Genomic DNA, 25725 nt, shown 5'->3' with positions numbered 1-25725 from the left:
TTATTACAATTTTTTTCAGAAAATAGAAAAATGGCACAAAACCCATCTAAACGACCCCGAATGCACAAAAAACAACATACATCATGAGTGAAGCTGATGAGTATTTCTCACTGGGTCGTTTTCGATGAACCTAGCAAATTTGAGGTCAATCGGAGTTCGACAGAATTTCAGAATTCCAAATTCATGACCTATTTGTAGAATTCTATTTTTGGCATTTTAGGGTTTTGATTATTTTGACTCGTTCAAATCACATAATATACTTATGTATGTTAATTCGTGATTTCAGAACTCAAAATAATATTATTATTACAGTGTTATATAAAAACTATTTTCGAACAAAATTGGGAAAAATAGAATGTTTTTCACCCGTTCAAAACGCCATTGTTCATAATTCCGTATATTAATCCATAATTTCATAACTAATAGTATTAAAAAATAGTCACGTTTTTATTAAAACAATACTGTGATTATGGACAAAAACGCAACTAAAACAGATTTTCATGAAATATAACACCAATGTTTATGCATATATATATATATTAATCCATAATAACAGAATTAATAGTATTCAAAAACAGTCACGTTTTTATTAAAAATAACATTGTTATTCAACAAAAACGGAATAAAACAGATTGTCATTAAATATAACACTATTGTTTATGCATATGTATATTAATCCTTAATTTCAGAATTAAAATACTAATGAAAACCAGTCACGTTTTTTACATAGAATAATCATACCAAACATGTATCATTAAACAACTTGTTTTAATATTATTCTATTCATGTTGTATTACATTATCTAGTTAGATGTAAGACGGCGTCTGATACCAATTGTTAGAACATGCGCAGCGAAAGCAAGCATACAATTCAGGCATCAAATACATGTAAACTATACAATGATATAATTACGAGATTAAGAACCACCAACCTCTTAAAAATATTGCATGGGTCCTCCTCAGAGCAATAATCCAGGGCTGCAGTCTTCTGCTATGATCCTAGTAAAACCTTGGACGAAATTGCTTTGAGTGGCAAGAACAATACAACTCGAAAAAGTAAGTTATTGGGTGAAAAACGTCTTCCTTATGTAGACTCGTTTTTCAACCAAAAAGGGCTCCAAAAACGTGTAGGATTTTGCTTGTGCAAGTAGAATCCTACTCTAACTCTACCGGAGGACTTTTTCCCCAAGTAACTTTTTACCCAAGTCAGTTCAGGTTTTTACTAGGCATAGCAGAGACCACGAAAATAATAAGAGGCTACTAATTATAGTATTAATTCAAAATTTTGAATTAATTAATTCCTTCTATAATTAATTATAATTTATTCCACTAAAAACTGTAATTGAACTCCTCAATATGAATTTTGAAAATTTACTAACACTTATTTCAACTCCCCATTAAGGTCACAAGTACCAGTTAATTAAATTAAATCACTGACAATTTAATTTAATCAACTAATTAAATCCTTTATAATTCCGCTTAAACTATTTCATGTGACGGATACAAAATTCACCGGCGGGGTTTTCACATGAAAACTTATAAGCTTACATAAACGGGTATCATCAAACTCAAAATCGAGTCATGAATTCTATCAACTAATTATTATTTCACAAATGTTATTCGTTATTGTCCAATCTATTAGACATACACTAACTCTTAATAGAGTTGTACCTTTTGATAAATCAAAACAATAAATAAATCATATTGATCATAATAATTATATCAAGATTAGGAGTATAAGCTCATTTAATGAATTAGAGAAAATATTTTATATATATTCAGTACAAAAACATCTTTCTCTACTTGGTCCATTCAATATACACTAAGTATACTAGCACAAGAAGCCAGAGTAAAACCACTCCCATAATCAAGACAAATTATACCATAATCTTGTGCTACAATCATCAAGATACTTTGCCCAATAATATCTTCGATTGTGAACATAGTTTATTAATTATGAGAACCGACAATTTAATCTTCTGTGCATGAGTTAAGACTCCATACACTAAATTATCTACTACATAACTAAAGGACATACATATAACAAATGATCTATTTAAAATAGTACTTTATTGAATTGAATAAATTAAATAAACAATTGTTCCATAAAGAATAAAAATACAATACTATGTCTAAACCGCATGATTAATAGTATATCCCAACACTTTGAACTTGAATTGTCTATGTTGAAATTCTTTTAAACATTGTTTCTTGAGAATTGAATCGTGGTGTTGTATGTGCTTAAATCAATGAGTTAACTACTGCTCGTTGGAAGTATTTTGTGCTAAATTTAAGGACCAGCATTTTTGGACACTTTCATAATTCGGAGGAAGGAGCTTTTCTTGTGAAGGAGATGAAATAAGTCTTGGGATGGGTCGGGTTTAGGGTAATGGATATTGGGTATTCAATATGGATAACGGGTTGGGTATCAAAAATACTTAAAAGGCTGCCATGTGTCCCTTCCCTCAAGTGAGGGGCAAATACGTTGAATAATAAGACGACAGGGGCAATTTTGATCGATTAGTATAACGGATGACAACTTTAAATAATATTTGATAGTGGAGGAATATATCTAATCATTCTCCGTTACCAAATTGAAATCATCTTAAAAGTACCCTACCTTTTGATTTGGTCTGTAAGGCATTGAATTGATGCAAATGATTTTGATATGTTAATTTTTCAAATTTGAAGGGGCCCCAACACCCCCACTGCTGCAGTAAAATAGAAAATTATGGTGGGGTCTCTAGTCAAAAGAGTAAAAACTTTCTCACATGGTAACAAAAAGCCTTTGATTAGGGATACTAATTCATGAAAGAAACATATAACATTAATAATTACTCCTAATCCAAGAGTAACAAAGGATTGAAAAAGCTTTGAATTACATTGATCTCACACTCCTTCCCCTTTCTGATTCCTTTATCACTGCTGTGAATAGAAACATCTTCCATAACCTGATTAAATGACAAAAGCAAGTAAACAAAAAAGTAAGTCTTGGGTTGAGTAATACTCCTATATTGATCGAAATGAGTAACTCAATTCGGATATATATACATTAAAAATGCAATTAATGTCCAAGTAAGGTCTTTATCCTTATATAAAGAACACTTCACTATAACAAACAAGTTTTTCCGTAACCAAATTTTATGTTCTGTTATAAAATATATTTTTTATAACATTAAAAAATATCTGGAACAAACGAAATTGTTATAAAGAGGTTTGAATGTATTTGATTTACTTACTTGGATCACTGAAGGTAACGAGGCCAGTTCCTTTGAAGTCACAATTCCAGTAATTCCTTCCATGCATCTGGTAATAAGCGTTCATCGCGTAAGAAGCATGAGCATGAATTTTATCAGGTTGAAAACAATCCCCATTTTCATAAATTTCTCTACAATCCACACCACCAGGTCCACAACAAAAATCCAACACTGCTTGTATTACCTTCTCATCTGCATGTGGTTTAGCCACACACCAAACTGAAGGTCCCCTTAACGATGCTTTTTCGCCAAAACTAAAACCTGTTTTGTCATTTGTATTGCTGCTGCAGAATTGACAACTCAAATCCACATCATAAACCTTTGATCCATCACCATTGAAAATCCCAAAATTCCTCTCACTTGTTCCTCCTTGTTTCTTATTTTCGTTGAATAATGCAAAGACAAAAATATCAATGCTATTTTTTGGGCTCATTGGGGTGCCTTTATTTGACTGAGCACGTTCAACTAATCGTGTATTATAAGTCCTAGCATTATCAGTGGTTGCAGCGGTTTCTCCTTTATCTCCTTTAGACGGCCATCCAGATTCAGACACCATAATCTTAATTGTTCGGTTTCCAAAACCGAGTGCATTCACTGCTGATCTAATTGCATCAATTTGTGCATCTAACATGTTGGTGTACACGTAACCTTTAGGGTCACGTACCCCGGTTGCATTTCCTAGTAATGCGTACTCTAAATTGACCATACCGGGATTGTCCCGATATGCAAAATATGGGTACGCATTAACCATGAATGGAGCACCGGTATCTGCCAAAAACCCGACAATGGAAGTCATAATAGGAAGGAGAGTGGTGGCAAATGTGGAAGATGAAGGTGGAAATGAAGAAGCAAGAACAGCCATGCTATGTGGCGTAGACACTTTGATTTTTCGGTCTAGCCCGCGTGCTAGTAAAACTGAATGCAGATTTTGCATAGCTTGGACTAAGGCATTATGGTCTAATTTATCATCATCATTATCAGTGGTTAAGTACTCATTTCCAACTGCAATGGCGACAATGGAAGTGGCAGGAATGAAGGGCAAGATACGAGCGGCGAACCACTCGTCAGCAGCAGATTGGACGGCGCTTAAGTTTGCAACATGGGAGTTTTCTACAGCAACAATGAGGTCAATGCCAGTGTTGGAAAAGGCTTCAAGGATTTGGGGGTTGGTATCATAAATCTTAACCTTGTCAATGATGGTGGACTGAAGTAGCTGAGCCACTTTCTTTGGTGAGGGCAAATTGCTTCCAATTGTCCCATAGTTTATGCCCACGCCGTTAACAGGGCTAAGCAGGAGGAGAATGAGGAGTGGGAAAACAATAGTACTACAAAGGAGAGACATTTCGCCAACTAGAGAGAGGTTAATTTCCCTGATGGGGTGTGCAGTATATGTTATGTGTCCACTGGTATGGGAAAATCTTACAAAATTTACATGATTAACTATTACTGTGTCATGTGAACTATGGCAATTGGTCAAAGTTGTGGACTATTTGGGTGGGTCAGTTTGTGTCCAAAAGTGCTTACACAATTATGAGTACCCAAAGAGCTAAGCTGGATGGATTTGAAAACTTGCACTTGCAATTGCCAAGACAAAAATGTCAAAAAGGCGCTGCGTAAAGTCGATGTAAGATTGAAACCCGTGCGTTCTGCATCCAGCTAGTTGGAGTAAGAAGGCAGGTCCCAGCTCCTCGACTCATTTCAATTTGTTGTACTTCAGTCAGTAGCTTGTGAATCTCAACTAGTTAGAGGTAACAAGCAATTTCAATGGACTGCCTTTGATACATTTACCCACTACATCACGCTACATGTTTACATTAACTCTCCTTTTCTGTTTGATGACCAAGAAATTCGTCCCAAGCCAACCCTTAGGACTAACCGTAGCCTTTCAATTCGGGGATAATGGATCGACCCATCTACCCTTCTCCTTCTCCACTTGAATACCAGAACTCAAACATATGCATGTCTACATTAAGTCTCTTAGCATAATAATATACTAGCAATGAGCTTTACAACGGAAATAGAAAGAACACAATGCCTGATGAACCGTAGTTGAGAAAGGCAGCAATGTCGCAGCCTTGAGAACAATTGAACAACATCGTAATACCCTCAAAGATTTCGGAACGTAAGAGAGTTGGAAAAAGAAAAATAGAGAAATTTGACTTCAATGAATTTCTATGCTACCAATCACAAAGGTAGTTACAAAAGCCCGCACCTGAAGAGAAGGGAGACACAACATAACTGCAGAAGATATTATACCAATGTACAGTCAACCAAATGTAAATAGAGGCAGAAGAGAGGTATGGGAAGTGTGATAAAAAGGATTATAAGCATGTAAATTAGCATTTGAAGCTTGCACCACATTCATTAAAAAAACAGAGATTGTAATTTTATTCCTCATTTGTAGAAATCATCTCATATCGAAGACCAACTATACTAAAACTACAACAAGGAATATTTCCGAACACGCTGTATCATCTGAACTGAAGAGTTGATAACTTCACTTGTCCAAGCCAGGATTCTTACACTAGGGCTTCAACATCGTCTGGGTTCACAGTAGCTCCATCTTCAGTGTCTTCAGTGTCTTCTGACCTCAACTGAGCAGAAATGCCATCAATAGAAGAATTAATCTGTTCAATCTTCTTTGCAAGTATCTTGCGTTGTTTCTGCAGGGAGAACATACACATCACAACTTGGAAAAGAAAAAAAAATACTGTCATCAGCTTGCGAGGTATTTAGAAGTCCACAGTTCCAGTCCATGAAATTGCAACACAGTATTGATTCCAGAGAGGAGCAAGCTTTAGCCCTTTAGAAAACTAATGGACTATGCAGAGTTTTATTCAGATAATGGTGACATAGTTTTGGTTCATCTTTTCTTTAGCTAAGGATCTATCGGAAACAGTCTCTCTGTCCGTCCACCCGTCCAGGGTAGGGGTAAGGCTGCGTACATCTTACCCTCCCCAGACCCCACTTGTGGGAATACACGGGGTCGTTATTGTTGGTGGTGGTGACATAGTTTTGGTGGAGCAAGTCATTGTCTTCTTATGTCATTAAAAATAAAAGAAAGAAAGAGAAACCCCGAACCAAATAAAGTGAAGAAACTTTTGGATGCTGCTTGTTAACTTGTTTAGAGAACACCTAAATGGGTTCACTGAGAGACAAAGGATAGCAGCCGTGCTAGTTATTTAAAAACTTGTTATGAGGGTTTTGTCCAGTATCAGAATGAAGTAGAACTAAGAAAGTTTAGTTCTAAAACTGTAGAACACCCCACATTGGTAGCTTCGAATCCTAGTTATGTGTGCCTGTGTGCGCTTCCCTCAGGGCTCAGAATATCTTTTCTGGCATTTCCCCTTCGCATCGCAAATATAATTGGCACATATTTACATTTTTTTCTGATTGCTAGTTCATAACTACATACTATCTATTACCGACTTGTTAAGCTATCAACTTTTTGTCCAAGTACAATACCATGGTCACATAATCTGCTTCTATTTGGATTATTTGATTTCAAATTCTCCCAAAATTTTAACTAGAAATGATTGCACTCTCGGTCCCTCAGTTATCAACTAATTCCAATTTTTGTCCATGTGATATCTAACGAAGCCCATTTATTGATATTGGCCTCCCCAACATATTCCTGTAATTTCAATGGACCATGTGAGTAATCGTCTTTTTTAAAGAGGGGATCATTTAATACTTTATTCCACATGCAAGTTCATTTAATATTTCATTTAAATTATTCATCTTCTTAATTCATGATACACGTTTCCTGCTTCCTAATGCAAGATATGTGGAAAATCAACCTACCTCCAATTCCTTTTCTTCATCATATATAAACTTGGGCAATTTTTTCAGGATGTCCTCCTTATCTGTTCCAGATATTGCCTTACTGATCTGTAAAAACAAAATTAGAGATAATTGGCGCATTTACAATTTGAGTAGATCTGTAAAAACATCCCCGAATTCACTGCTTTTCTTAGACCCCCCGAATTTTCTTCTCCACCCACGAACCGCTAGCAGGTATTAACCCCCCCGGGTAACACCCATTTCCATTTTATTCTGCTTTTTGTGCTTTATATATTCATAATTTGAGTAGAATCTGATGCTGCAATTGCTTTTTAATTCCAAAAATTAGGGGTGTGTAAGTTGTTTTTCCACATCGAGATCGTGTAGCTTTCTGGGATGTTTAGTAGGATCGAGTTTTCTTGCTCATTTTGAAGGTTTTATTACTTGGGTACTCGTTCATTACTGATTTTGGGTTTTTTTTTTTGGAATTTTTGTTTGTTAATTAAGTTCAAACCATAAGTTTGCATAAACCGTCTTCTTTTAATATTGCATAAGTTTCAGAACTGAGCATTTGGTCAATTCCACTCCTATCCGATTTTTTATATGAGAACTTCTGAAATAGCCGAATCTCCTCACCTATTTCAGAAGCTTGCTTGTTGTTTTTCTTCAGTTAATTTCGGCTGCTAGTTACTTTCGGTGCTACACCAGTGGTAGCGGTGATAGCCCTTGTTGGTCTTTGGGTCGTGGTATTTTCTGTGTTTTCAGGGAAATTCTCAAAGTGGTTGGAGACAAGTTGGGCACACGAGCACTAGCAAAGGAGAGCAACCTGGACGAGCATCAGCAAAGGGCGGTGGGAAGCATTGCGTGAGCTTGCAAGTATATCGAGGGCTGCAAATCAACACAGGTTTAGTTCTCGGGAATTGGTACCTCCCGTTCTACTGTTTTCCTTTTGGTGTTAGCTAAATTGATGTTACTTTAGTTCACAATAGTTGAATCATTCAATAGGTGTACAGGTAGTCACTTCTTTCCTTCTAGTTTGATTCGTTGTCCGTGGTGCACTAGCGAGTCTTTTGTAGAGTTGTCGTAGGTGTAGTGGCGGCAGTCTGGGATGATAGATTAAAGGCATGTCCTCAGGTGGGGCAGAGGGAGGGGCAAAGAGTGGGCTCGGGGTCAGGGGGTGGGTCGGGAGGTAGGGGAGGTAGAGTGGGCAAGGGAGCCTATAGGTTGAGAATCGGGTCATGGAACATAGGTTCGCTAACGAGTAAGTCTATAGAGTTGGCGAAGATCCTTCAGAAGAGGAAGATTAATATAGCGTGTGTCCAGGAGACTAGGTGGGTCGGATCGAGGGCGAGAAACGCGGATGGGTATAAGTTGTGGTACTCCGGAGTCGTGAGGGGTAAGAATGGAGTGGGTATCCTAGTAGATAGCCATCTTAGGGAGTCGGTGGTAGAGGTCAGGCGTGTGAATGATAGACTAATGACTATTAAATTGGTGGTGGGTGAGTGTCCTTTAAACGTCGTTAGCGCGTACGCACCGCAAGTAGGTTGTGATGAGGAGATTAAAAGGCGTTTTTGGGAAGGGTTAGATGACATTGTTCGTAGTATTCCGCCTTCCGAGAGGTTATTCATAGGAGGGGATTTCAATGGTCATATTGGGTCGTCGGCAGGTGGTTATACTGAGGTGCATGGCGGCTTTGGTTTCGGGGAACGAAACGGAGGGGGCATATCACTGCTGGATTTTGCCAAGGCATTCGATCTAGTGATTGCAAACTCGAGTTTTCCGAAGCGAGAGGAGCATTTGGTTACTTACCAAAGTTCGGTGGCGAAGACTCAAATTGACTATCTCCTCCTAAGGAGATGCGACAGAAGGTTGTGCGAGGATTGCAAAGTTATCCCAGGTGAGACCCTTGCAACGCAACATAGGCTCTTGGTGATGGACGTTAGTATTATGATAAGAAGGAAACAGAGGTCAGTACGAGGCTGCCCGAGGATTAGGTGGGGCGCCTTGACTAAGGTTAAAGCCCAGGAGTTGGAAGGAAGGTTGTCGGCAATGGGAGCTTGGAGAAGTAGTGGGGACGCAAACACTATGTGGTCGACGACGGCGGACTATATAAGGAAGGCGGCAAGAGAGGTGTTAGGGGTATCTTCAGGCCGCACTTGTGGTCACAAAGGAGACTGGTGGTGGAATGCAGTTGTACAAGGTAAAGTGGAAGCGAAGAAGGTGGCTTACCTGCGGTTAGTGGGGAGCACTGGAGAGGAGGAGAAGAGAGCGAACATTGCAAGATATAAGGTAGCTAGGAAGGAGGCAAAGATGGCAGTGACGGAGGCAAAGACGGCAGCTTTTGCTCGTTTGTATGAGGAACTAGGGAACAAAGGCGGGGAGAAGAAGTTACTCCGACTCGCTAAGGTGAGAGAGAGGACGGCTCGGGATTTGGACCAAGTGAGGTGCATAAAAGATGAGGACGGCAAAGTTTTGTTGGGGGATGACCAGATAAAGAGGAGATGGCAGACCTACTTTCATAAGCTTCTAAATGAGGAAGGGGATCAGGATATTGTACTAGGTGAATTGAGGAACGCCGACAGCCCCCATGAACTAAGTGATTATCGGGACATTGAGGTCGATGAGGTCATGGAGGCAATGCGTAAGATGAGAAGGGGCAGAGCTACCGGACCAGATGAAATTCCGGTTGAGCTTTGGAGGTGTGTGGGTAGAGCAGGCGTGGAATGGCTTATTAAGTTGCTTAATGTGATATCCAAGACTAATAGGATGCCCGAAGAGTGGAGGTGGAGTACTATGGTCCCGTTGTATAAGAACAAAGGCGATATCCAGATCTGTAACAACTATAGGGGTATTAAATTACTAAGTCATACCATGAAAGTCTGGGAGAGAGTGGTAGAAATGAGAGTGCGAAGGACGGTGTCTATTTCAGACAACCAGTTCGGGTTCATGCCGGGGCGATCTACCACAGAAGCTATCCACCTTATTAGGAGGACGATGGAACAATACAGGGATAAGAAGAAGGATCTCCACATGGTGTTTATCGATCTAGAGAAAGCGTACGACAAGGTTCCTAGGGAGGTCTTATGGAGATGCTTAGAGGCTAAAGGGGTCCCGATTGCCTACATTAGGGCGATTAAGGACATGTATGATGGAGCTAAGACTCGGGTTAGGACAGCAGGAGGCGATTCAGATTATTTTCCGATTATTACAGGATTGCATCAAGGGTCTGCGTTCAGCCCTTTCCTATTTGCCCTGGTGATGGATGCTATAACACATCATATTCAGGGGGAGGTGCCATGGTGCATGCTATTTGCTGATGACATAGTTCTAATCGACGAGACACGACGCGGCGTCAGCGAGAGGTTAGAGGTTTGGAGACACACCCTTGAGTCCAAAGGTTTCAGGTTGAGCAGGACGAAGACGGAATACCTTGAGTGCAAATTTGGGGCAGAGCCGACGGAAGCGGGAGTGGAAGTGAGGCTTGATTCTCAAGTCATCCCTAAGAGGGGTAGTTTCAAGTACCTGGGGTCGTTTATTCAGGGGTCCGGGGAGATCGACGAGGATGTCACACACCGTATAGGGGTGGGGTGGATGAAATGGAGGTTAGCGACGGGAGTCCTGTGTGACAAGAAAGTGCCACTGTTACTGAAAGGTAAATTTTATAGGGCAGTGGTTAGGCCTGCTATGTTGTATGGGACCGAGTGTTGGCCGGTGAAGATCTCACACATCCAGAGGATGAAAGTTGCAGAGATGAGGATGTTGAGGTGGATGTGCGGGCATACAAGGAAGGATAAGATTAGAAATGAAGATATTCGAGAGAAGGTGGGTGTGGCCCCCATGGAGGACAAGATGCGGGAAGCAAGACTCAGATGGTTCGGGCACATTCAGAGGAGGAACACTGATGCACCGGTGAGAAGGTGTGAACGACTGGCAGTGGTGGGTACGAGGAGAGGTAGGGGGAGACCTAAGAAGTATTGGGGAGAGGTGATCAGGCAGGATATGACGCGACTTAGGGTTACTGAGGACACGGCCCTAAACAGGGAATTGTGGAGATCGAGCATTAAGGTGGTAGGTTAGGGAAATTGTGATGTCTTTGTTACAGCGCACTAGAGTGAGACTAGCCAGTTAGGAAGTAGTCTTAGGATGCTATTGATCAACTACTGATGATGGGCTTTATCTCCTGTGTATTAATACCTTACATCTTTCTCGTATTTCCTATATCTCTTATATTGTTGTTACTTTGTTTTTATGGTATTTATGTTATGTTATGGATTTTATGGTACTTTATGTTGTTTTATTATGAGTCTATTGATAGTACTAATATAGTGTCTCTTGTTGCCTCTTTGAGCCGAGGGTCTCCTGGAAACAGCCTCTCTGCCCCTCGGGGTAGAGGTAAGGTCTGCGTACATATTACCCTCCCCAGACCCCACTTGTGGGATTACACTGGGTTGTTGTTGTTGTTGTTGTTGTTGTTGGCGCATTTACAAAAGAGAATAACTGAAAAAGACAATCAACTAGTGATAGACTGGATGTAATTGTAATGCTTAGAGCATAGAAAACTAAGGCGGTGACGATTGTAATACCTCAAAATTAAAAGGGTAGTTTGGTCATTTATCCAATATGTAATAAACAATAAGAAGAGAGAGAAAAAAATCAGCAAAGTCGCAAACACCATTCTGGTGCTTTCTCATTCTTAACTTGGGAGAACTAAGGAAGGGGAATGCCAAGAGAGCCAACGTATTCTCTTCAATACAAAGGAAAGAAAAATCTTAGAAACTCAGTTGGGAGTAAGGAGGTGAGATAAGAACTTTTGGGAAGAGGTCTCCACTATCTGAAACCCAATTTCTTTCACTTTCTAACCCTTGGGATGAAGACCCAAGCTTTAATTAGGGAATCTTGGTTGGGCTTCAGATGCAACATTATATTCAGGGTTGGGAATGGAATTAGCTTCTAGAGTCACGGGTGGAGCCAAAGGAACCAATTGAGGATTACATTCCTTTACATTTACAGGATATCGAGCCAGTGAGAGATGACTGTTGGAGAGCCGAGGTATGCAAGGAGGAGATCCATGGGACCTGAGGCTTAGGAGGAACGTGCAAGACTTTGAGATAATCAAATTCCATAATGGAACTGCTTTACAAACACAAGATATGACAAACTAGCCAGGACAAGTGCATTTAAAAGAGAGAAGTGCCAAAAAGTGACAAGGTCCATGTCGTTTGAAGCAAAGAGCGAGAAGTGAAGTGCACACTTCTTTGGAGTGACGAGCACAATTTATAGAAAAATTTCAAATGCCCAAACATACATGAATTTAATACTACAACAATCAAATTGCAATTAAAATAACAACTATCAGCATCCAATATACAATGTTAACATTATGTGACCATCTCATCTAAAACCGAATTTGTCAAAGAGCGCACACTTTTTATTTTACTTAATTATGTCTTCAACACAGAGGTGGATCTATATTTGAAGGTCGCGGATGCACTTTTGGATTCAACCAAAATCTGTTTTGTTTCTAAACATATATACATGTAAACATGGAATTATTGCCGAACTACGGGTGCCAATGACCCCTCTCTGTATAGCATAGGTTTACCTCTGCTTCAACATGCCCTTTCATGTGTTGGTGTTGGACCGATTCTTTATTATGGGCCAAGAACATGGCATTCTTTTTTATGATAGGTGATGCTGCGACTCAAACCCATGTATCTCTAGGTATCTCTGCTTGCTCTGATACCATGTTGAAATATGTGACCATTTAAGTTGTTAGAAATGATACACTCTTTTATTTATTTAGTATTATCTTCATCATATAGTAATGTCAATATTAATTCAACTCCTCAAAGTTGAGATTTAAGTATGTTTGGTACGATGAATTCACTTTTCATGGAAAATGCTTTCATGAATAATGTTTTACATGGAGAATATTTTTCTAGAAAATGCTTTCCGGTGTTTGGTTGGTGAGTTGATAATAATTTTGAAAAGATACATATTAATGATTAATAATAATATTAGCAAACTGAATAATGTTTTGATGAAAATTTTGAATAATAAAGATTTATTACAATGTCAACGTGTTAGTTTGAGCAAATAATTTAAAGTTAGAATTCAAGATAGTTGTAAGGAAAATGACCTCCATCGATAAGTGAGGGAAGTCATTTTCACCTGGTTGATGGACAATATTTTCCTTGGACACAAAATGACTTCCTCGGATCATTTTCCTGAAAATCTACTACTGTCATACGAAAAACACCCTCAAAGAACTGTCACTTTTCTTGTAGATCATTTTGCGCCATTGTTTTGAAGCGCACACTTCTCTGGAGCGCATGCCTTCACCCGTGAAGCAATTCACTTCGCATCGCTTCATCAATTTAAGCGATGGCTTTTAACAAAACTCGCCAGGACTCATGGAGATGGATTGGTGGAGGGCGAGGAGAGATTGGATGTTCACTGTCAAGTCATATTACCATAAGCCGTTAGTAAGACAGGAATCAGTCTTCTCGCATGTATCAGTGTGGATACTTAGAGCACCAAGAAAGGTGTGTTTACTGTGAGGGGAGCGATCCTGACAGTCGAGAACCTAAGAAAGCATGGGTTACATACGTCAGTGGTATTTCACGAGTAAATTCTCGGGTGAAGATATGGACCACCTCTGTTACACTACAAGGTGGAAACATGGTTGCGGTGATAAGTACTGAAGTAGTTCAGTGAACTAGGGAAGATGCCAAACAGTGAAGGACATGTTACACAATTGGACCTATGAGAGACAGAAGAGAAGATGCAAGTCATTAGGATGTCCCTCCACTTGCACTGATGTGGATCCTCTGGAAGAACAGGACTAGGAGAGCGTCTTGATGGAGTAGAAACTGATTTTTAATTTGTACACTCAAGGAATAACGCTCTACTCCCTCGGGGTAGGGGTAAGGTCTGCGTACTCACTATACTCCCCAGACCCCACTTGTGGGATTACACTGGGTTGTTGTTGTTGTTGTTGTTGTACACTCAAGGAATAACGCTTTGCTTTAGATTTTTTTTTCTTGTTGCACCAATAAGGCTCCTGTTTGTATAGAAGATTGGGTTCAATTTGTAGAGAACCATATTTTGAGTTGTGTTCTCTACTCTTTGGTATACTTCTCATAAACGGGAGATTCTCCCACTTCAATGAAATTACTTTACTTCAGCAAATGAGTGGAACTATATTGTGTGTGATTGGAATGATGGGTTGATGAAAGGCTTGCTAATCTGGATGGTCTGGTACAGAGGACACTATTGAATTTCCGACAAGGCAAAGGGTAGGCTTGCTAGGTGGGCTTAGCCTCACATAGCAACAGTCACGGCTTCCATGTTGGGTTGTGACACCGTTACACGGCCAACAACAATCTACAAAAGGAATTAGCTAATTTTAGCTGAGCATGATTACCTGAGGTGCATAGACACAACCAAGTGTGCCAACAATTAATCCTCCCAAAACAAAGCCACCAATAAAGAAGCCACCATTGCTTGGCCTTCCACCATCACTGCCATTTAACAAGAATAATTATACAATGAAATATTTTGTCCAATCAGCGGTAAGTAAAACTCACATAAACGAATTGACAAAAATCCGAGTTAACACCTAAAGAGAAGCACCAATAATTTCAGTTCATATCTTGCATAAAACTAGAGCACGTGATGAATAAATACCTATATCTCGCTTGAATAGACAATGATCTTCCAGATGAGGATGGTTTTGCTCCACGCCTAGCACTGAAGAACAGCTTGGTGGAACAGCCACTTTGGTCAATTGATTTCAAAGGAGAGCCTAACACATCAATAAAGTTAATAGGTTTGTATATCATAACCAGGTGTTAGGTTAGGGAAGTAGAGAGGAAACCATTAAAGCAATAAATGATCTTCTCATGCATTCATTAACCAATCATATTTGAGAGAAAAATTGTTACCTTCATGCTGCTCATGAAAACGACTGATAAATAAGCAGACGGTATATTTGAAACAAAAAACTTTCCTTCACGGTTCTACTTCTATGCTGAAACAGTTGAAAATGCATAAAATGAACTTCAAATGTCATGATCCCTTATTCCAATCGTTTATGATGAGCTCTTCCCAAACTATTAAACTTTGAGAAGTTTCTAGGTGTTTCTGTTGAAGGGAAGGAAGATAGGGTGTTAGAACTGTTGAGGGAGATTGAGCAACAATCTCTTTACGATGGTGCATGGAGGGAGTTAGGTAAAGGTGTTAAGCAAAATAACTTAGGGGATGTAGTGGTGTATCAAAGAAGGGGGCGAGTGTGTGACAGAGAGAAAGGGACCTCGGCTAGGGGGGTGGGGAAATGGGGGCTATTGTCGCTTATGGAAGTTAAGATCCTTTCATGGAATGTGAGGGGGATGAATGACCCAAACAAAAGGGCCATCATCAAAGTGCGAGTTAGGGAGTGGAGTGCCAACCTAGTTTGGTTTCAGGAGACCAAAATGGAAGTTTTGTCGGATGCGATCGTGAGAAGTGTCTGGGGAGGTAGTTGGGTGAAATATGACTGGGTCCCAGCAGCGGGAAATGCCGGGGGCATTCTACTTATGTGGGATGATAGAAGCTTGGAGGTAAAGGAGATTAGGAAGGGAGTTTTTTCTTTGGCAGCTCTCGTCAAAGATAGAGTGAGTGGGGTGGAGTGGGGATTTGGGGGAGTGTACAGGCCGGTAGGGGAAGGGTCCAAGGTGTCTTTCTGGGAAGAACTGGCCAATATTATGGGGGAATGGGACATTCCATGGGTTCTAGGGGGAGACTTTAACACTATTAGATTCCCGGAGGAGAGATTAGGGTGTAGTGTGATTTCGAGGGCCATGGAGGAGTTTTCTGACTTCATCAATGATCACTTTCTCATTGACCTTCCTCTGTCAGGGGAAAGGTTTACTTGGGCCAGGGCGGAGGATTCTAACTCAAGGTCTAGACTTGATAGATTCCTGACATCTCCCTCATGGGATGAGTTGGTGCCGAATGTGCTGCAGATTCCTTTACCTAGGTTGACTTCAGATCATTTGCCTATTTTGCTAGATGGATGCAGAGGGAGGGGAGTGCGTGCTCCCTTCCGATTCGAAAACATGTGGTTGAAAGTGCCAGGATTCGGTGACAAGGTGAAAGAATGGTGGACAAGCTACGGGGTATCAGGGACACCTTCATACCGTCTTTCGAAGAAACTCAAATTGCTCAAGGGAGATATTATTAGGCGGAATAAGGAAGTTTTTGGGAGGGTAGAGGTTAAAATGAGGGAGTTTATGCATGAATTGGGGGATTTAGAAAGAGGGGAAGGGGCGGGGGAGTTAGATGAATATGAGAAAGAGAGATTGGGGGAGGTTAAGAGGGAAATAGTCGAGTTAGCAATAGGTCAGGAGACTAGTTGGCGGCAAAAATCGAGGGCGCTCTGGTTAAAGGAGGGGGATTCGAATACCAAGTTTTTCCATAGGGTGGCGGTCGCAAATCGAAGGAGAAACTTCATAGAGTCCTTAGTTGTGGATGAGGTGAGGATTGAGGGAGAGGAGGGGGTAAAAGGGGCGATAGCAGGGTTTTATGAGAACTTATATAAAGAGGAAGTTAATTGGAGGCCGACTTTGGGGGAATAGAGTTCAACCATATAGGGGAGGGAGACAGCGAGTGGCTAGAAAGGGTTTTCGAGGAGGAGGAGGTGCACGAGGCTGTGTCGAGTTGTGCTGGTGATAAGGCCCCCGGGCCTGATGGTTTCTCCTTGGCTTTCTTTCAGCTCTTTTGGGACACCATCAAGGGGGAGTTGATGGAAGCCATTGAATACTTCCATGTGAATGGTGTTTTCGAGAGAAGTATCAATGCTTCCTTTATTACTATTGTGCCTAAAAAAGAAGGTGCATCTTGTATCAGAGACTACAGGCCTATTAGTCTCGTGGGAAGCATTTACAAGATTATTTCTAAAGTGATTTCCAACAGACTTAAGAAGGTTCTTGACATGACTGTATCGTCCTCCCAGAATGCGTTTGTGGAAGGTAGGCAGATCCTGAATGCTGCTTTGGTGGCAAATGAACTCGTAGACTCCATAAGGAAAAATAGAGAACCCGGCTTACTATGCAAGTTGGACCTTGAGAAGGCTTTCGACCATGTCAATTGGGAGTTCCTGGACTTCACTATGATGCGGATGGGGTTTGGGGAAAGATGGAGGGGATGGATCAAGTTCTGCATTTCCTCAGTCAAATTCTCTATCCTGGTTAATGGTAGCCCGTGTGGTTTCTTTGGCAGCTCCAGAGGTCTCAGGCAAGGTGACCCCCTATCCCCCATGTTATTCATTCTAGTGATGGATGCTCTGAGCAAAATGATGGATCGTGCGGCGGGCGGAGGCTTCTTGAGAGGATTCTCAACTCCGATTGGGGTGCTCAGTGCCCGAAGAGTCTCACATTTGCTTTTTGCGGATGACACATTGGTTTTCTGTGATGCCGATATGGATCAGTTGACCTACCTGAAGCAGGTCCTGCAGTGGTTTCAGTTAGTATCAGGACTCAAAATCAACATCGGCAAGTGTGAGATTTTCCCGGTAGGTGAGGTTACTAATATTGATGCCTTGTCTTATGTTCTCAGATGCAAGGTGGGCTCCCTTCCCACTACTTACCTGGGCCTCCTTTTGGGCGCTTCATATAAGGATACTACGGTTTGGAATCCAGTGATCGAGCGGGTTGAAAAAAGATTAGCAGGGTGGCAGAAACGGTATTTGTCAAAAGGAGGTAAGGAAGTGCTTATCAAAAGTACTTTATCGAGTATGCCCACCTATTACTTATCCCTGTTGCAAGTACCGGTGAGCATCACAGAAAAACTAGAGCGACTTCAAAGGAACTTTCTTTGGGATGCGGCGGATGAAACTAGAAAGTTTCATCTAGTGAATTGGCAGACAGTCACTTCCCCAAAGAAGTAGGGTGGACTTGGAGTGAAAGATCTTAAGGTATTTAACAGAGCTTTAATGGGAAAGTGGTTGTGGAGATTCGGGGTAGAAGAGCATGCTCTATGGAGGGAGGTCATAGTAGAAAAGTACGATTCCACGGGAGGGGGTTGGAGGACCAAGGCAATCACAACACCTTTCGGGTGTGGCATGTGGAGGAGCATCATGAAGAATTGGGAAGCATTCAGTGGCAACATCACTTACAGGGTGGGAGATGGAAGGAGAATCAGCTTTTGGAATCATAGGTGGTGTGGAGAGGATACTCTGAGGGTCTCCTTCCCCCACGTCTTCAGAGTTTCAAACCAGAAGGAACTGATGGTCCAACAGATTCGCAAGGAGCATGAAGGGGGTAGTATGTGACCTCTCATTCAGAAGGAACATGTAAGATTGGGAGATTGCGGAGCTCCAAGATTTGTTGGCACTGCTATATGGACAAGACAGGCCCCAGCCATCCTGCGACTCTTGGAGATGGGGCTTGCGTGGCGATGGTTTGTTCACCGTAAAGTCCTTTTACCAGAGTATGTTGGTGAGAGAGGAGACCACTTTTCCATACTCCTCGATCTGGATTCCTAGGGCGCCCACGAAGGTGTGCTTTTTTGCATGGCTAGCGGCGAGGGGAGTGATCTTGAATGCTTAAAATCTCCGAAAGAGAGGAATTACACTTGTTAGTTGGTGCTACATGTGTAAAAGCTCAGGGGAAGAAGTTGATCACCTTTTGTTGCATTGCCCTGAGTCCTCTGCTTTGTGGAGGGCAATCCTGAATCTTTTTGGTGTTCAATGGGTGATGCCAAGCACTGTAAAGGAAATGTTATATAGCTGGGCCGGTTTCCGTAGAAGAAGAAAGCAAAAGGCGTGGAAGTTTGCCCCGTTAGCTCTCATATGGATAGTATGGGGGGAGAGAAATAGGAGAGCTTTTGAGGAGATTGAGTCTCCTTTTTCACATCTTAAGAATAGTCTTTTTATCTTTGATCGCTTTTTGGTGCACTCATTTAGCCCCTACTTGTATAGAAGATTGGACGTCTTTTGTAGAGAATCATGTTCTGATGTAAATTCTCTACGTTTTTGGTATACTTCGTGTATACAGGAGTTCTCTCCCTTTTGATTAATACAATTTACCTTATCAAATCGTTTATGATGAGCTCTTCTATACTTAATTGGCTAGCAGCTGCTATGTTGCGTTTAGTGTAAAACATCATTTATCATGCATGCTCATTCAAATCAGAATCCCATTCAACCAATGATATTGCTTGGTAAAGAATATTAACTACGATAAGAAAAAACAAAAAAATGTAGAAAAAGTCAGCTAAGGCTTTATTAATAGGAGGATCCACTAGTGTCATGGAAGGTTAAAAATTGAAAATTGCTTTAGAAACTTCTAACTGTAATAGAAAGGAGAACTTATATCAAAACAACACTATGTAATAACTCAACTTGAATACAGAGAACATGATAAAGATGCTAGAGGTTGGATTCCCCTTCAGGGGCGGAGCCAACATGTTGCTTACGGGTTCGGCTGAACCAGTAGCTTTGGTTCAAATAATGTACTTTTCCTAAAAATTCCATTGAATATGTATAAATTATTAATTTAGTAACCTAAAAGAATTAGAATCTCAAAACCATAAGTTCCGCATCTGTTCTCCTTTTCATAAATTAACTAGTTCGTGTCCATTTAACGAATTTTACCTTACCAATTTCAGTGCATGTTCCATGAAAATCCAAAGACAATCCATGAACAATGAAAAACGTACCTACTCATAACTTTATGCTTTTAAACTTTCCCAACATGTGGAAGAAGAAGAATCAGATAGATATAATTGCCCTTTATCAAAACTCCACAATGTGCTGCAACATTTCTTTCAGCGCTAATTGATACGTACGGAAGATAAGAAGAACAGAAATGTATAAAAAAAGTAAAGATATTCCTAATTATCTTACATGTAGTACATACGGAGGTCGATTGATGGATAAAAGAAGCTCAGTAGGTGCTATAATGGGGACCAAATTAAAAGTAATGAAGACAAATAGATCGGTTTCAAAAAGAAAGGAGTGGAAAATAATTACCAGATGATAAAGGGAGAGAAGGGCTTTTGGATATAAGCAGCGAATTCGAAAGAGTTGTCATCCTGTAAGTATATGAGAGTTACCAAACAAAGAAGTGAAGAAGCGACGGCCGATAAGTAAAAAGGAAAAGTAGAGAGAGTGAGGTGATATTATTGTTTTTCCTTCGATGAGAACGATGCTGGCTAACATGGTTAACCACGGACGCCCCATGGATATATGCGTCAGTAACAATGAAATAAAATTAGGGGCGATTATAGTCCAAGATATTTGTATCTTGAAGTTTGAATGAAAAAATAAATAAGTAAATAAACTTCAATATACAAAAAGTAAAATCTTGAAGTTTGACTTGAAATAAAAATAGCTTAGGGACACAATGTTTTCAATTGAAAAACTTGATCGTAAGGATACAAACGTCCCGAAGTTTATGATGTATTTCTGAAGTTTTAAATCGAAAAACTATACTTTGCTATTAAAAAATTGAATGTCATGAAATGTTATCTTAAAGTTTGAGGAAGTGTAAGAGAAGCATCAATATTTGACAGCTTTTTAAATACAGCTAGATATTAAATAGTTTTTAAATTCTGGATAAAGCCTAAACGACATTTGTAAAAGTAGCTACATGGTGTGATTTCTACCTAGGGGTAAAATGCATCATCAGATCCACAATTTATGATGTATTTAAATATTAATCAATTCACCCAAACTTCAAGACTAATTGTAAGCCCACTAGTGATATTGTCCGCTCTGGACCTAGGCTCGCACGGCTTTAAAACGCATCCCTCTAATCACTACATCGGAGGCGAATGCCTCTCGCCTAGCTGAGAAAGCATAGAATCTAGTTGGAGCGCCACCTGACTGGCCTCCACCTCTAGGGCAACCCCTACCCACCCGCCCTCCGCCTCTGGCCGGTCGGGCAGGCGGTGCGGTAGCTGGTGCTGTAATCATATGCCTTGCCACGAAGTCTGGGATAAAATCTCTTCACATGACCCAACTCCCCACCTCAGAGTGGTGAACTGCTAACCCAAAGTCTAACATTGATGGCCTGAATACCCACTGGAGGAACCGTGAATAGCAGGCGGACGGTAAGTACTCTCTGGAATAGCACTGAAGTAGGGTCGTGTTGGAGCACTCCGAGCAGGCGGTGGTGCTGAATGCATGGGCCTGCTAGACTGGCTCCTCATGAACTGACCTCTGCCCCTAGGCGAGGCGCCACTGAATCCACCAGAATGTCGGGGCCGCTTATCTCTCAGCGCAAACTCTCTGATGCGTTTGTGAATACTCTCTATCCTCCGAGCTATATCCACAACCTGATGAAAGAAAGTCCATATCTCTGCCTCACGGGCAATAGAAACCTGAATCTCGAGGTGCAGACCTGCAATAAACCTCTGCACCCTCTCTATATCCGTGGGGAGTATAATAGCTACATGGTGAGACAAGTTAGTGAATCTCGCCTCGTAGACGGTCACAGGCATTGACAGAGCCGCTCGAACTGACCCCCGAAGCTCCTCTCTCTCTCTCTCTGAAGGTGGTATGTACTTCTCCAAGAATAGATGCGTAAACTGATCCCAAGTCAAGGGAGGTGAACGCGTTGGCCTGCTATGGAGGTAAGCCCGCCACTATCTGCGGGCCTTACCCTCAAGACGAAATGTGGTAAATTCCACCCCGTTGGACTTCAATATTCCCATGTTACGTAGCCTCTCCCGAAACCGATCAATGAAATCATGTGGGTCCTCTGCCCGCTCACACCTAAAGACAGGAGGACGAAACCTAGTTCATCTGTCTAGCCACTTCTGCTGCTCAACGGCCGCGACTGGTCTGGGCTCTGGCATAACCGCTGCAACTGGCTAGACACCGCTCGCAGGTAGTTCCCTTGGGGTCTGATAAATGGCAGCAACATTCCCTGGAGCATGAGCAGTAGGGTTATGTGCTCTCCCTCCCGCCTGAAATGTGACTGGATTTACCTGAAATAGCCCGGCCTGAGTCATATAATCCATGAACCGCATCATATGACCTCCTGGAAGCCCGATGCGGTCATAAAATGCGCTTAGGCCGGCTCAGCATTAGGTACCTCATCCTACTCCTCAATAACAGGATCTTTTACTGAATCCACTGGTGGTACTACTGCAGCAACTCTATGACGTCCTCGTCCTCGTCCTCTCCCAAAATTTGTGTCCCTCCTTCGGCCTCTGCCTCTTATAACTGGGGGAGCAGCCCCTCTGCCACCGGGTACAGCTGTAGCGCGTGTTATCACCATCTGTGAGGGAATAAGAGAAGGATAATTAGCACAACATTAATTGCACGATATGAGATGACGAAAGAGAGGTTTTCTAACACCATATAGCCTCTCGAAGATAGGTACATACATCCCCGCACTGATCCACAAGATTCTACTAGGTCTACTCATGACTCGTGAGACCTTTGTGAACCTAGAGCTCTGATACCATCTGTAACAGTCCAACCCACTAGTGATATTGTCCTCTCTGGTTCTAGGCTCGCACGGCTTTAAAATGCGTCCCTACGACAAACAAAAATAGTACTTGTGATCATTGCACCAGAGGAGACTGCCTCTGGCTTGGCTAGGAAAGCATAGAATCTAGCCGGAGCGCCACTGACTAGCCTCCACCTCTAGGGCAACCTCTACCCAATTGCCCTCCACATGTGTCCGATCAGACGGGAGGTGCGGTAGCTGGTGCAGTAATCATAGGCTGATAGTCCTGTTGCACTGCCTTGCCCCGAAGTTTGGGAAAAAACCTCTTCACATGCACTCAACCCCTCGGAGTGATGAACTGTTGACCCGAAGTCTGGGACAGAACCTCTTCACATGCACTCAACCTCTCGGAGTGATGAACTGTTGACCCGAAGTTTGACCCTAATGGCCTGAATACCTACTGGAGGAACCCTGAATAGCTGGCACACGGTAAGTACTCTCTGGAATAGCATTGAAGTAAGTCGTGTTGGAGCACTGCGAGCAGGTGGTGGTGCTGAATGCATGGGCCCTCTAGATTGGCCCCTCATGAACTGACCTCTGCCTCAGGCGAGGCGCCACTGAATCCACCAGAATACCGGAGTTTCTTATCCATCAGTGCTGATCCACGTCCAATCCGCACTCAATAGTGAGTAGAAATGGTCGTTGGAAGAATACTACCCAACAAAAGTCGGGGTCGATTTCCACAGGGAGTTACTATGGGTGTTAGGAGTATACACTTGACGAAAGCGAATGGAATAACTAAATTGCACTCCCACAAAAGGCTTTAATTTCTAATTCTAATTTTACTCTAGCAACTATAAGCTAAGAAAAGAAACTAGAAGCGAATGATTATTTTTGGTGTTTTTCCAAATAGTTAAAAATCCTAGGGATGTGACCATAACCTAGGTGTTCGCCTGATGGGATAAATATGTTAATACTTGTTTTGTTAATTGGGGTATATTATAGCTCTCAACTCTACATTACTCACTCAATACCTCTCGGTCAAAGAGTGATTTTGCCCAATTTGACTTCTCAAGTCCAAATGGGTATCAAACAAAATAGTTGATATGAGCTCAAGTCGGGTTCTCACTATTTCTAGTTTGAACCCTTTAACTAGGCTAATCAAACCCTCAATTAGCCCAATTCCTTATTAGCCAAGTTATCCCAGCCTATGTCCATCTTTCTCAAGTAGAGACTAAGTCAAAAAGGCATGAATCAATGTTTGCAACTATTAATTCTAAAATTGAAGCATAAACTAAGCTAAATAATCAACACACAATCATAAACAAGCATTAAATTAAATACCTATAAGGTTTACACATTAGGGTTGGGTCACAACCCTAGTAAGAATCTAGCTACTCATAGTGAGAATTGAAAAAAATAAAGAAGAAATGCTAATTAAACTCATAATTTAAGATTAAAATGATAAAATATAATGTTTAAACACTAAAATAGTCACAAACTTCCTAAAAATGGCAAAATGTAACAGCTACAGCAGCTCAAACTTTGAAACTTGACCTAAAAATGTGAAACTCGTCTATTTATAATGGCTCAAAATTCGCTGACAAAAATACCCATCGGGAGGTTTTGCGGCCGCACAATTCCATGTGCGGTTCGCAGATTTCTTCAGTTGGCAAGATCTTGGATTCTGCAGCCGCACAATTGTGGATCGCGGTTGCGAAGCATCTTCTGCTGCCGCACAATTATTATGTGGTCCACATTTCAGCAAGGCTTCAGGGTTTAGTCTTTTTCACACTCTCTGAATTTTGAATCATTTGTCAATGCAGACCTTGTTCTGCGGCTGCATAATTCATGTGCGATCCGTACATATTTGCCATATTCCTACTGGGCTCTTTCACTTGATCTACGACCGCAGATGGAATTCTGCGATCCGCACTTTCTTCTGCGGACCGCACTTCTTTAGTTTTGTGTCTTTTTATTGCCTTGTGATTCGGAACACTCCTTTTTTAGTCGGATTTCATCATGGGAGACCAAACTTACAACACTCCTGCAATTTGCACACTTTCATTAGTTTCGGGAACATAAAACAATACTTTCGGACTGAAACAAAAGCAAAAATGTGTTAATAAGTAATCAAAATTCCCACTTATCAACTCCCCCAAACTTAAGTATTTGCATGTCCTCAAGCAAATAAATTAGTTCCCACCTCCTAGAGTTAATGGTCATTTCAGCGAGTCAAAGGAGAGTCATTCACACACTAGTTGAGACCAACAATTACCCACACTACCCATGCATTATCAACAAGGTGACAAGTCAAATATTCATGCACATATAGTTCTAATGTGACATTTGAGCTTCAAGAATTGACTTTATTCATCAAGGACTCTTGTTCTATCATGTAGGTAATTGTGGACTCCAAACTCTTCCTACTCTACTTTTTATTTGCCAAGCTCACTTAAGAAATTAGCACTCAATCTTAAGATTCATGAAAGGTTCACTCGTCTCTCACAGGAGAATGTCACAAGTACAACTTCAAGTACCATAGGCTTTTCCCTCATGTAGAACGCCACTAATGTAAGCTCACTCGGTTTGAAATCAAGTAGGACTTCTTTCGGGTTATAATGAAGGCTTTTGGATTAGGGTAAGATACCATATGGGTAAGTGGTTACACATTTCCTTAAGCATTCCACACTTTCATTTTTCGGCTCACAATTGCCAATTCTTAGAGGCATTTTCTTTTCATTGGGGACAAAAGAGACTTAACATCACTCTTTCTTGTTCATTTCATTCCTTTTCTCCCTTTTTGATTGCTCATGCTAGGGATCATTATCTCTTTTTGAATCCATCAACCCTTCCACTTATTCACGTTTGCATTTTCTTTTTGTTCTTTTTCTTTTCTTACCTTCTCTTTTCATAGAGATCATTTATTTTCTCTTTTTGTGCCTTGATACCTTTTTCAAATTCCTCATCTCTCCCCCAAACTTATGTTTTAAGCCACTTATTTCACAAGAGTGTTAAGGAAAGTTCGGGTGCCAAGAGAGGGTCACGACAAAACGAGTAAAGGCTTATAACATAGTTATCAAATGAGAAAGGCTAGATTCTCAAAGGGTTTGACTAGGGATAACAACATTGGTTGGTAATAGAAAAAGTCAAACAGGCCAAGGAAAGCCTACAATCACTTTTCAAACCAAGCAAAACTTAGGATTTCAGCTTGAAACACATTCGGGGCAAGTTCTAGCCCCTTTG

The 25725-nt window shown here is 41.1% G+C and overlaps 3 protein-coding genes across 4 annotated transcripts; 1 reads left to right on the top strand and 2 right to left on the bottom strand.

Moving 5' to 3' along the window:
• Nucleotides 1–2771: 2771 nt before the first annotated feature.
• On the bottom strand, nucleotides 2772–4665 carry LOC107767659 (glucan endo-1,3-beta-glucosidase 12-like). The gene is made up of 2 exons (XM_016586736.2): nucleotides 3239–4665; nucleotides 2772–2950 (listed from the first exon to the last, which is right to left on the bottom strand). The coding sequence occupies exons 1-2, from the start codon at nucleotides 4596–4598 to the stop codon at nucleotides 2919–2921; spliced, it is 1392 nt and encodes a 463-aa protein (XP_016442222.1). The 5' UTR covers nucleotides 4599–4665; the 3' UTR covers nucleotides 2772–2918.
• Nucleotides 4666–5558: 893 nt separating this feature from the next.
• On the bottom strand, nucleotides 5559–20259 carry LOC107830867 (uncharacterized). 2 transcript variants are annotated; one of them, XM_075246195.1, is made up of 5 exons: nucleotides 20052–20259; nucleotides 14729–14846; nucleotides 14466–14562; nucleotides 7061–7147; nucleotides 5559–5919 (listed from the first exon to the last, which is right to left on the bottom strand). In XM_075246195.1, the coding sequence occupies exons 1-5, from the start codon at nucleotides 20110–20112 to the stop codon at nucleotides 5776–5778; spliced, it is 507 nt and encodes a 168-aa protein (XP_075102296.1). In that variant the 5' UTR covers nucleotides 20113–20259; the 3' UTR covers nucleotides 5559–5775. The 2 variants fall into 2 exon arrangements, with proteins under 2 accessions (XP_075102296.1, XP_075102297.1); XM_075246196.1 differs by lacking the exon at nucleotides 7061–7147.
• LOC142177455 (uncharacterized) lies at nucleotides 7191–12292 on the top strand. Its single transcript, XM_075246194.1, has one exon. It carries the CDS (start codon nucleotides 8516–8518, stop codon nucleotides 11114–11116), a length of 2601 nt encoding a protein of 866 aa, XP_075102295.1. The 5' UTR covers nucleotides 7191–8515; the 3' UTR covers nucleotides 11117–12292.
• Nucleotides 20260–25725: the final 5466 nt, after the last annotated feature.

This window comes from Nicotiana tabacum, chromosome 23, assembly GCF_000715075.1.
Source record: "Nicotiana tabacum cultivar K326 chromosome 23, ASM71507v2, whole genome shotgun sequence".
Taxonomy (NCBI): domain Eukaryota; kingdom Viridiplantae; phylum Streptophyta; class Magnoliopsida; order Solanales; family Solanaceae; genus Nicotiana; species Nicotiana tabacum.
Note: the sequence above shows the minus strand (reverse complement) of the source record. Positions and strands in the feature narration are given on the sequence as shown.